We start from the raw sequence: 12,803 nt of genomic DNA, 5'->3' as shown, positions 1-12,803 counted from the left end.
TGGTTTCCCCAGATTAGCCAGAGGGGAGGGAACCCAGCTGAGGAAGGGAGTCTGTCATTTAGCACCAAGCTCAGGGCCTTCCGGTAATGCCAGACTTCTACCTTAACAGCAGGGTCTATTATAGAGACTCATTTGTGTTGAGACACTGTTAGCTAGAGGATGGATTATGTAAGTGTGATGGACGAAATCAGAAGGTACTTTGAGTTAGGGAGGCTGCTAATACAGTGGTAGTTAAATTAAAGCATGAATTTTGAAGGGATATTCAAACCATAGCAGTAGGACTTCATGATGTAAGCCTAGGAGGTGTGAGCTACTGGTAAGGCTGTTGCTTTTGATGAAGGAGATGCTACAGATGGGTTGTTTGGAATGAATACAGCTCATACCTGCTTCTGTTTCAGAGCTGGAACTGATGTCTGAATATCTGTGGGTTAAAGGAGGTGATAGACCCAGCTCTACTCTGATTCAGGCTATTTCACCACTTAACTATCATTACATTGAATCATGGCCTTTGTGGGTTGGGAATTCACAAGGGGGTGATAATGTCTAGGGCTTTGCTCAGATTAGTCAGGTGCTGGGAAGACTCACCAGCATGTGGCTTCTTGGCAGCTCTAGAGCAACACAATCAGCCCTGGCTGACAGTGTGTTCACTTATTCCCCATCCATCCTTCTTCCATGGTGACTTAGGGCCCCCGGACTGACTGTCTTAGCAGGTAAGGCAGCACCAGGCTGCTTGTGCCCAGATTCAGAAGTCACTTCTGTTGTCCTTATAGTGGAAGCAGCATAAAGCCCGTGGATTTCAGAGAGGGGACACAGAACCACCCACCCTTGGGACAAGTATTATAAATGCAGTGCTGGAGTCTCTGAGATGGTTTGAATGAGAATAGGCCCCGCCCCATAGGCTCATATATTTGAATACTTAGTCCCCAGCTTGATGGAATTGTTTGGGAAGGATTAGGAAGTGTGGCCTTGTTGGAGCAGGTTTGTCACCTAGGGTATTGAGGTTTAAGAGCTCACCAGTTAGCATTTTTTCTCTCTACTTGTGGATCAGATGTAAACTCCTAGCCATTGCTCCAGCACCATGCCTGCCTGCCTACTGCCATTCTCCCTGCTGTGAAGGTCATGGACTCAGCCTCTAAAACTCTAAGCCTCCCTATTAAATGTTTTCCTTTGCAAGTTGCTGTGTTGGATTGAATAAAAATAGATCCTCATAGGCTCATATATTTGACTGTTTAGTTACCAGGGATTAGAACTCTTTGAAAGGATTAGAAGTGTAGGCACCAGTTTTAAAACTATCTTATTTGTGGTTCCTTAATGCCTTTTCTCCCATCTAGCTCTCCCCCACCCCCAGGTAGGAGAGAAGGAAGGTTAGTAGGGACAGGGGATATAGACCTCTTTAGACTTAGTTCTGGCTGGTTAGGATCATCAAGTTCTTTGGGAAAATACCAATCTCAGTTTTCAGGATATCCAGCAGTCTAGCAGAACCAGCAGCCTTCTTACTCTGTCCATCTCTCTTGGAGCATTCCTCAAAGTGTCTCTTCCAAGCATCCTCCTGTAGCCTCTCTTGCCTGTGATATTTATGCCCTTTAAGCGTCCTCAGAGTTAAACTATCTCCAGCTGGCAAAGACCATGCTCCTCTCCAAGCCACACCAGGCCTTTATCCTCTGTGGACAAACTAAAAGCTACTCCATATCTCACACTTGGGATTAAAACAAAAACCTGTTTACATAACATAACTGAGTTTTAAAGAAACCATAACTTCTACTACATAGAAGCATTAGGAAGGTATGGCATTGTTGGAGGAAGTATGTCACTGAGGGTGGGCTTTGGGGTTTCAAGAGCCCATTCTTGCTCTTTCTCTCTGCTTGCAGATTAGGATGTAACTCAGCTACATGCTCCCCACAATGAAAATAATGGACTAAACCACTGAATCTAAGCAGTCCCCCAATTAAATACTTTCTTTTATAAAAGTCTTGGTCATGGAGTCTCTTCATAGCAATAGAATAGTGACTAAGATAGTCTCTTTGTATAAAAACACAGCGGCACCATAAAGCTTTGCCAGGAGTATTTGCATGCCCTTGAGATGTCTTGGGAAGGGAACTGAATTCTAAATACAATGTTCATTTGTTTCTTACCCTTGCAGCTTGAAGATAATTTTGTACGATATTCTAAGTAATTTTCAGCATGAAACTGAATTTAACGGTATAAAATTTACTGATTATAGCAGCATCATGCCAAGATTCAAAGTTTTTGATTTGGGCACATTTCAGATACTGGATTTTGAATTAGGGATTCTCAACATTTTTATGTGTTTAGATCCTGTATGGTAAGATGTCATTGTTGGGTCAAGACTAATTCTGTGCAGTTACTAAAGGCAAATGTGCCCAGGGACCTGGTAGATAATCTTCCTGTCAGGTTCCTAAGACCAGAGAGAAAGAAAGCTGATAGGTACCTATTGTAGAAGAAGGAGGGTAAGTGCTGAAAGGATGGACTCCTGCCTGGTATGATTTCAGGCCCCAGTGAGCTTCTCTGAGCTCTGGCTACATCAATATGTAGCATGCATAGGGAGAACTTCAATTGAACCCCACAACTTTATTTTTATTTTATTCTTTAATTTAAGGAATGAGGAATGAGTTTTTCTTCAAAGCATATCCTAGAGTTCCAAATATCAGAGCTACAAGAATCCATGGGAATTTTATTTTTTAATTTTTATAGTCTTGATTTTTCTGAAAACAGAGTATATGTTTTGTCTTTGTGAATCCTAATTTTTTTTTTCAGTGAACTTTGAAAGCATTTAAAAATTAAATTTTGATCAGTTGGAATCCCTGAATGTTACAAATTTAAATACTGATTTTTTTTTCTTCCTTTCTCCTTTCTCTTGCAGCTGTTTGGGGCAACTTTGTTAACATGAGGTAATTGTTTTTAATTGCTTGGGCATTATGGTTGAGTTTTATAGACTCAGTTATAACTTAGTTGGATCATGAGTTAATTGAATGTTTTTTTATGAAGCCATATTATACTGTTCACACATTTGGCTGTTTTGTTTCTTCTGTGTGTGTTCTCAAAGGATGCAGCTGATTTTAGAGTTTACCCTGGAGAAGATCAGATGGTCACTCTGTGTTGGATGCCTCCACTCTCCTCCTCCCATACGTGCACACAGTCGACATATACTACTTATATGTAAAGAGCATTCTGGGTAGCTTGAGTGGGAAGATAGGGCCTTTTGTACAAATCAGAAAAATGTTGTAGAGAAATCATGATTGCCTTTTTGCCTCAGGGAGCCAGCTACAGATTGAGTCTTCTTTATCTCCAAAATGCTTGGGATCAGAAGTGTTTAGATTTTAAAGGGGTTTTATTTATTTTCTTTTTCATATTTTGTAATATTTATAATGAAATTATATGGGATAGGACCCATGTTTAAATACAGGATTCACTTGTGTTTCTTACACATATATAACCTGAAGGCAACTTTATAGATATTTTTGGTGAGCCTGTGTTTTGACCCTGACCTGTCACTTGAGGTCAGCTGTGGAATATTTTTGTTGGTGCTTATCCTGTTTCAGATTTCAGGGTATTTTGGGTCTTAGAGGTTTTATCTGTACTAGACCTCTTTCCTACCTGGGATTAAAGCTTGTAGGACCCTCTTGTTTGAGTGTGCATGTTTTGTTGTTGTTCCTATTTTTTGCTTGTTTTGGGGACACAGTATTACAATGTAGTAAGACTAACTGTGTAACCCAGATTGTGTCAAGCTCATGATCCTCTTGCCTCACCTTCCTAAGTGCTAGGATTATAACCACTCATTACCAAACTGGTTTTTAATTTTTGTTTTTTAATAAGTGGGAAAGATACTTGTAAAGATCTATGGTACAAGTAAGAATTCTTGTATACCAAGTTTAAAAAAAATAACACTTAAAAATCAGCTGAAGAGTAAAAAACATTCATTGTGCAAGCAGATTTGCTCTATAAAGCAGTTTTCTATTCAAGAAAACATTTGCTCCACTTTGTTATCTCCTAGTATCAGGATATGGAAGAGTAGCACTGCTGTTTGTGATGGGGAAGTTGGCATTGGGATCTTCAAGCTGTGCACAAGAAACAAGCTGGCTTTCCCAGCCCCCAGCAGCCTCCTGTGGAATTGGTTTTATAAGGCAGGTGGGGCTATGTTGATCTGATCCCCACTGACAGTGTGTGTCCCCTAATGAAGGCGATTGTGTGTGCATAGGTAGGGTACTCATTTAAAGGTACTCTGTTTTTACTTGGGATAATTCTATTTTGTGTGCTATCCCTGTGAAAGCCCAGTAGGCAAGCACAGACTCCTATAGACATTCTATGTCCTGCATCTTAAAATTTCTTGTTGGGTATAACATGGAAGTGAGATTATTTAGTTTAATAAAAACAACCTGTGGGATAAAACCACTTGTTCATAGACCCGAGGCAATTCCTTCACACCGTCTATGGCCAGCCAGTACTTGAACAAAACAGGCAGAGGGTCTATAAGTAAGATTTGCTTTGGGGTAACATCTTCAAGGCACAAAGTCATTCAACTGATCTCAGTTCTGTAGCTTTCTGCTCAACAGGTCTATCCAGGAAAATGGTGAACTAAAGATCGAAAGCAAGATTGAAGAGGTTAGTTTATCTTCTGTTTTGTTCCTGTTTCATTTGTATTTCTGTCAATCTCCCTTGCTTTCTGATGCTATTCAGTGCTTCTGAAATGCAAACATTGTTCTGTTCCGTAAGGAGACTTTCTGCTTGTCAGTCTGTAGACCATGTGCCCTGTTAAAAATCTGTTTTGCTTATGCTGTGTGATCCTCCAGTGTTAAGCTATGACAAAAGTAATGGAAAGCCCATTTGCTTTAAAATTGATTTTTGTTCTTGTTCCAGATTGTTGAACCATTAAGAGAGAAAATCAGAGATTTGGAAAAAAGGTATGCCTATTTACATTTTTTGTTTTGACTTAAAAAAGAATGTCTTACGTGTGACAGGAAATATTGGTGTTTAGAATGTTCATCTCTGTTGAATTCATTATACAGAAAAGTTACATATGATATAAGAAATTCTCAAGAGAGATCTTTTCCTTCTGTAAGAAGCTAAGTTTTAAAATTAGTGGTGGTTGTTTAGAGACAGGGTCTGTCTGTGTTGTCCAGACTCTCCTGGAGCACACTACAGTCCTTCTGATTAGTCTTCTGAATGCTGGAATTACAAGTGTATACTACACACCAGGTCCTGGATGTGGTGTTTTAAAATATATATTTTTTTAAAACCCTTTGTTGTTAAGGACTATTTCTGTGAAAGCAAATAGATTTCCTTTAGGAAAATAAAAGGGAAATTTTGTTTGTTTGCTACTTGTTTGAAGTTAATTTTTACTATGACCTTTAGGGCTGGGAAGATATTTCAGTGGATAAAGTACTTACTCTGTAAGAATGGGGACTGGAGTAAGGAACCCCAAAACCCACATGAAAGTTCTATAAATGTGCTGCTCCTGCAATGCTGGTGATATAGTTGATTCTCCTGTACAGTGCTTTTGATTTTTGTAGAATAAGTTTTCCCGTGATTAGCGTCCTCCCCTCCCTTCTTGTCCCTACCCCACCATCTCTCACTTTTTTGCTGCTTGTTTTTTGGTAATGCACTGAATTCAGTTAGTGATGCCTGCTGGAATGTTGATTGATTTTGCTGGCCTGATCTTGTGCAGATAACCATAGCTGATGTGAGCTCATGAGTGCAGTGGCCATGTTTTGTCCCCAAAATAGCATTACTTCCCATCCTTTAGCTCTTAGAGTCTTTCTACCACCTCTATAATCCCAGTGAGCCATGGGGGTAGGTACATGAGTTAACACAGCTGAGCACTAAACAGTCACTTTTTCTTAGCACTTTGATTTTGAGTCTGTGCATTAACTACTGCCAACTGCAAACAAAGGTGACTCTGGCCAAGCCTAAGATAAGCACTAATCTAAGGACATATATATCAATATGTCCATGAGGTGGTTTGACATTATATGTATATAGTAAATCAACAGTTGTTCCTTTCTGGGACCTGGCCCAGCCTCAGCCTTTCGACCAGGTTTACAGTACCAGACTTGAAGTCCTTCCTGTGGAGTGGGTTACATAAGTTGGCTATCCCATAACCTTTATACCACTATTACACTAGTGGGTACATCTTATTGGTGGTTGGTACTTAGCATTCTGGTTTTACCAGTGGGTAAGGCCATGCATGACTTTTTCCCCCTAGTGGCTAGCACAATGCCTTTGTCTCTGTAAAAGCTAGCCAACAAGGAGGAAGTTATCAGGTCAGTTCTAGCTTGATTTCTGAGTGTTCAGTGTATTATATCTGTAGTGACAGAGTCTTGGCACCTGATTATGGTGCAGTAGTTACAGCTTTTATTATTTTGGGTGCTATGGGGTCTTCCTCTTCAATAATACATAGGTATTGAGATTTTAATTAAGAATTCGTGTCTTCTAGGAATGTCTTGCAGGGTACATGTATTAGTTTGGGGTTGTTGTGATAGAAACACCATTATCACAGCAACTTAGAAAATGAAGAGTTTATCTGGGCTTATGGTTTCAGAGGGATGAGTCTATGATGGCAACAGGTGGCAGGCCTAGCAGGGAGAACAGAAGCTGAGAACTTATGTCTTAAACCTCAGTCAGGAGCAGAGGCTGGGGAGAAAGAGAAAGAGAGAAATAGAAATGGTGTTAGTCTTTTAACTGTATGAGTTGTTTTTTTTTTTTTTAGTGACATACCTCCTCCAGCTAGGCCATACCACCTAAGCCTTCATAAACAGCACCAACAACTGGGAACCAAGAATTAATATATGGGACATTTCTCATTCAAACCATCGTATTCCACTCCCTTCCATAATGCAAAATACATTTTGTTGAACTTCAAAGGTTCCTGTAGTCTTTTACAGTTAAAACACTTTTAAAAAGGTCAAACTCTCTTCTGCGACTCCATATAGCATCTTAATTGCAACCACTTATAAAAATAAAAAAATAAATTATTCCTAACATATAATGGCACTTAATATGCATTACTGTTTTAAAATGAGGAATGAGGGCATAGTGAGGAAATACTGGAGTAAGCAATACCATCAGGGCAAGTTCCATATCCTGTAGCTCTATGGGACTTTAATTTTAAAGGGCTTAGATGGCTGTACCCCTCCAACTTTGGCACATTTTTCGAGCTGCTTCAACTTTATGTATGCCATTTTCCTAGGCAGATACCTCATGGCTCTGTCATCTCCAGTATCTTATGTTTTGCAACACAACCCACATTTCTCAGGTTTTACAGCTTCACACAGTGACTTCTCAGGGCTTTTGCACAGGGACTTTCCTGACATGTTGCCTGGCCGTGGAGGCTCTCTGAAACCAAGGTGGATGATCCTACAACCTCTTCACTTTTGCATTCTTGATGTCTCTAAAGACAGGACATTATGGACAACACTATCAAGTTCAGCTGCCCCTTGGGATGGACCCTGACCTCCTGGGACCACATTAGCATCAGCTTTTTAAAATTTTTTTTATTAAATTTTTATTTTTTTATATTAATTACAGTTTATTTACTTTGTATCCCAGCTGTAGCCCCATCCCTCATTCCCACCCAATCCCACCCTCTCCTTCCTTTCCTCCCTGCCCTTCTCTAAGTCCATTGATAGGGGAGGTCCTCCACCCCTTCCATCTGACCTTAGCTTATCAGGTCTCTTCAGGACTGGCTGCAATGGCCTCTGTGGCCTAGCAAGGCTGCTCCTCCCATGGGTGGGGAGGTCAAAGAGGCAGCCACTGAGTTCATGCCAGTCCCCGCTCCCCTCACTAGGGAACCCACCTGGATACTGAGCTGCTATGGGCTTCATCCTAGCAGGGGTTCTATGTTATATCCATGCATGATCCTTGGTTGGCGAATCAGTCTCAGGAAAGACCCCTGTGTCCAGATATATTTGGTCCTTGTGGAGCTCCTGTCCTCTCCAGGTCTTATTAGTTTCCCCTTCTTTCATATGATTCCCTGCACTTTGCCTAAGGTTTGGTTATGAGTCTCAGCATCTGCTTTGATACACTACTAGGTAGAGTCTTTCAGAGGCCCTCTGTGGTAGGCTCCTGTCTTTTTACTTGTTTTCTCCTACTTCCAGTGTCTATCCCATTTGTCTTTCTAAGTGAGGATTGATCATCTTACCCAGGTCCTCCTTCTTGTTTAGCTTCCTCAGGTGTATAGATTTTAGTATGTTTCTCCTATATTATAGGTCTAGTATCCACTTATAAGTGAGTATATACCCTGTGTGTCTTTCTGCTTCTAGGATGCCTCACTGAGGAGGATCTTTTCCAGTTCCCACCATTTACCTGCAAGTTTCATGATTTCCTTGTTTTTTATTGCTGAGTAATATTCCATTGTGTAGATGTACCACAGTTTCTGTATCCATTCCTCAACCTAGGGGCATCTGGGCTGTTTCCAACTTCTGGCTATTACAAATAAAGCTGGTTGAGCAGATGTCCTTGTTGTATACTTGAGTGTCTTTTGGATATATGCCTAGCAGTGGTATAGCTGGATCTTGAGGAAGCGCTATTCCTAATTGTCTGAGAAAGCACCAGGTTGATTTCCAAAGTGGTTGTACAAGTTTACATTCCCACCAGCAATGGAGGAGGGTTCCCCTTTCTCCACATCCTCTCCAGCATGTGTTGTCACTTGAGTTTTTGATCTTAGCCATTCTGATGGGTGTAAAGTGAAATCTCAGCGTCATTTTGATTTACATCTCCCTGATGGCTAAGGATGTTGAACATATGTTTAAATCTTTCTCTGCCATTCGACATTTCTCTATTGATAATTCTCTGTTTAGCTCTGTACCCCATTTTTTAACTGGATTGCTTGATTTGTTGCTTTTTAACTTCTTTAGTTCTTTATATATTCTGGATATCAGCCCTCTGTCAGATATAGGGTTGGTGAAGATCCTTTCCCAGTCTGTAGGTAGTCTTTTGTTCTGATGACAAGTGTCTTTTGCTTTACAGAAGCTTTTCAGTTTCATGAGGTCCCACATATTTATTGTTAGCATCAGCTTTTTTGATTGCAGTTGCCTTTCAGGAGCAGAAAACACCTTATGCTTTTTTTTTAAATTTTTTTTTTAAGTTTAGCTGGCTGGGTTTTCACCCTGAGTGTACCCTTTTCCATGTTTCAGTTCAAATCAAGCTTCTCCCTCTCTTTAACAATTGCAACCTCTCTTCCACAAAGTCTTAGCTGTACTGTTTTAAGCTTGCCAGTATCCCTTTTCTCTGAAAACTATACAGTTTGTATTTTTTCTGTCCCATTTGCTCTTTTTTATTGTAGATTTGCATAAGAGTGATTCCTAATAACTATGCCACAGAATCTTTATAGGGCTATCTTGAAAGGGCTTGTCCTTTGCCAAAGAAATAAGTCCATCTCTTAAATTTACCACAGTGAAGTTCTTAGGACAAAGACAGAAAGGTATCACATTCTTTGCCACAGTATCACAAAAAGTCTTTAACCCAGTTGCTAAAATTGTTCTTCTCTGAAGCCTCTTGAACTAGGCTTTCACAGTCTGCATGACTCTCAGCACTACTGTCTTCCAAGTGCTGACTATAATGGTCGGTTTATTTTTGGGTAGGGTGAGTTAAGGATCTATTTTCATTCTTCTACATGTAGATATCCAGCTTTCCTAGGTCTGTTTGATAAAAATGCTCTCTTTTCTCTAGTGTGCATTTTTGTCACCTTTATTAAAAATTAGGAAGTTGTACTTTTGTGGTCTTATATCAAGATCCTTGATTCTATTCCATTGGTTTATATGTTTGTTTTTGTTCCAGTACCATGTTGTTTTTATTACTATGGCTCTGTAGTGTGACTGCTTCCATATGAATTTCAAGACCCCCACTCCAATTCTGTGAAGAATGTCATTGGAATTTTTATATGGTTTGAATAGAATCTATAAGATTGCTTTTGGTAAGAATAGCTATGTTCACAGTATTAATCTTGTGCATGAAAGGTCTTTCCATCTTTTAGTGGCTTTCTCAATTTCTTCAGTTTTAAAGTTCTTGTCATCAAGGTATTCCCACATCCCTTGTTAGGTTTATTTCAAGGTTTTTTGGTTAGTTTCCCTGATTTCTTTCTCAGTGTATTTGTCATTGTATATGTAGGAACACTACTGAGTTTTTGATTGTTGATTTTGTATCCTGCCTTTGCTTGAAAGTATTTATCAGTTTTGAGAGTTTTCTGGTAGAGTCTTTAGGGTCTCTTATCTTACAGTAATATCATCTGCCAATACAGAGACTTTGACTTCTCTCTTTCCTATTTGTTTCCCTTTTTTCGACTTCTCTTGACTTATTGTTCTAGCTAAGATTATCAATACTATATTGAATAAGAATAGAGAAAGTGGACACCCCTTTTCTGGATTGAAGGGCATGCTTTGAGTTTCCCCATTCATTGCTAGCTATTTGTTGCATGTTTAGTCTTTATTTCATTGAAATATGGTCCTTCTTTCTGTTCTGCGTTTCTTCAGGACTTTTAATGTGAAGGGATGTTGGATAATGTCAAAAGGCTTTTTTTCCATCTATGACCATATGATCTCTGTCCTCAAGTCTATTTCTTTAGTTTACATTTTATACTACAGTTTACATTTCTATTGTTTTGTGTATTGAACTTTCCCTGCATTTCTGAGACTGATGTTCCAGCCAAGGACCACTCATGGAGATAGCTTGGAACCCCTGCACAGAGGTAGCCTATAGCAGTTCAGTATCCAAGTAGTCTCCTTTGTAATGGGGACAGGGACTGTCTCTAACATGAACTGATTGGCCTGTTCTTTGATCACCTCCCCCTGAGGGGTGAGCAGCCTTACCGGGTCACTACTGATAAGAGCTGATAGACTAGGATCAGAAGGAAGGAGATGAGGACTTCCCCTATCAGTAGACTTGGGGAGGGACATTGGTGGCGAAGGGGGAGGGAAGGTGGGATTGGGAGGGGAGGAGAGAGGGAGCTATAGTGGGGATACAAAGTGAATAAACTGTAATTAAGTCTATTTGCCACAAAATTTGAAAATCTAAATGAAATGGACAATTTTCTTGATTGATTCCACTTACCAAAGCTGCATCAAGACCAGGTAAATAAATTAAATAGTCCTATGTCCCCTAAGGAAATAGAAGCGGTCATCAAAATTCTCTCATCCAAAAAAAGCCCAGGGCCAGATGGTTTTAGCACAGAATTCTACCTGACCTTCAAAGAAGAGCTAATTCCAGTTCTCTTCAAACTATTCCATAAAATAGAAACAGAGGAACACTATCAAACTCATTCTATGAAGCCACAGTCACCTTGGTATCTAAACCTCACAAAGACCCAACAAAGAAAGAGACTTTCAGGCCAATCTCCCTTATGAACATTGATGCAACAATACTCAACAAAATACTTGCAAACCAAATACAAGAACACATCAAAGATATCATCCACTATGACCAAGTAGGCTTCATCCCAGGTATGCAGGGGTGGTTCAATATATGAAAATCCATCAATGTGATCCACCATATTAACAAACTGAAAGAAAAAAAACCACATGATAATCTCCTTAGATGCGAAAAAGCATTTGACAAAATCCAACATCCATTCATGTTTAAAGTATTGGAGAGATCAGGGATACAAGGAACATACCTAAACATAGTAAAGGCAGTATACAGCAAGCCTATAGCCAACATCAAACAAAATGGAGAGAAACTTAAAGCAATCCCACTGAAATCAGGGACAAGGCAAGGCTGCCCACTCTCTCCATATCTCTTCAACATAGTTCTGGAAGTCCTTGCTAGAGCAAAAAGACAATTGAAGGAGATCAAGAGGATACAAATTGGAAAGGAAGTCAAAGTACCACTATTTGCAGATAATATGATAATATACTTGAGTGACCCCAAAAATTCTACCAGGGAACTCCTACAGCTGATAAACACCTTTAGCAAAGTGGCCGGATACAAAATTAACTCAAAAAAATCAGTAGCCCTCCTGTATACAAAAGACAAAAGGGCTGAGAAAGAAATTAAGGAAACAACACCCTTCACAGTAGCCACAAAAGATATAAAGATCCTAAACAAGCAAGTCAAAGACTTGTATGAAAAAAATTTCAAGTCTCTGAAGCAAGAATTAGAAGAAGATATCAGAAGATGGAAAGATCTCCCATGTGCATGGCTTGGCAGGATTAACATAGTAAAAATGGCCATCTTACCGAAAGCAATCTAGAGATTCAATGCAATTTCCATCAAATTACCGACACAGTTCTTTACAGACCTTGAAAGAAAAATTCTCAACTTCATATGGAATAACAAGAAACCCAGAATTGCTAAAACAATCCTCTACAATAAAAGATCTTCTGGAGGTATCTCCATCTCTGATCTCAAGCTGTACTATAGAGCAACAGTAATAAAAACTGCATGGTACTGGCATAGAAACAGAATGGTGTATCAATGGAATCAAATAGAAGACCCAGAAATAAACCCACACATTTATGGACACCTGATTTTTGACAAAGATGCCAAATCCATACAATGGAAAAAGATAGCATCTTCAACAAATGGTGTTGGTCAAACTGGATGTCTTCATGTAGGAAAATGCAAATAGATCCATACTTATCACCCTGCACAAAACTAAATTCCAAGTGGATCAAAGACTTCAACATAAAACCAGACCCATTAAATCGGTTAGAAGAAAAAGTGGGGAAGAGCCTTGACCTCATTGGCACGGGAGACAACTTCCTGAACAGAACACCAACAACACGGACTCTAAGAGCAACAATGAATAAATGGGACCTCATGAAACTGAAAAGCTTCTGTAAAGCAAAGGACAC

At 39.6% G+C, this 12,803-nt stretch overlaps 1 protein-coding gene across 4 annotated transcripts in view; it reads left to right on the top strand.

Moving 5' to 3' along the window:
• The window catches only part of Uxs1 (UDP-glucuronate decarboxylase 1), an 86,031-nt gene that overhangs the window by 17,267 nt on the left and 55,961 nt on the right, over nt 1–12,803 (top strand). For 2 of the 4 annotated variants that reach the window (XM_060369977.1, XM_021654260.2), the window contains exons 2-4: nt 2,882–2,909; nt 4,557–4,620; nt 4,876–4,919. In XM_060369977.1, coding sequence (XP_060225960.1) covers nt 2,882–2,909; nt 4,557–4,620; nt 4,876–4,919 — 136 coding nt within the window. The remainder of the gene's footprint in view (nt 1–2,881; nt 2,910–4,556; nt 4,621–4,875; nt 4,920–12,803) is intronic. The other 2 variants (XM_021654261.2, XM_021654263.2) reach the window with 1 other exon arrangement.

Source organism: Meriones unguiculatus, chromosome 16, assembly GCF_030254825.1.
Source record: "Meriones unguiculatus strain TT.TT164.6M chromosome 16, Bangor_MerUng_6.1, whole genome shotgun sequence".
Lineage (NCBI taxonomy): Eukaryota > Metazoa > Chordata > Mammalia > Rodentia > Muridae > Meriones > Meriones unguiculatus.
This window is presented reverse-complemented; position numbering and strand designations above follow the sequence as displayed.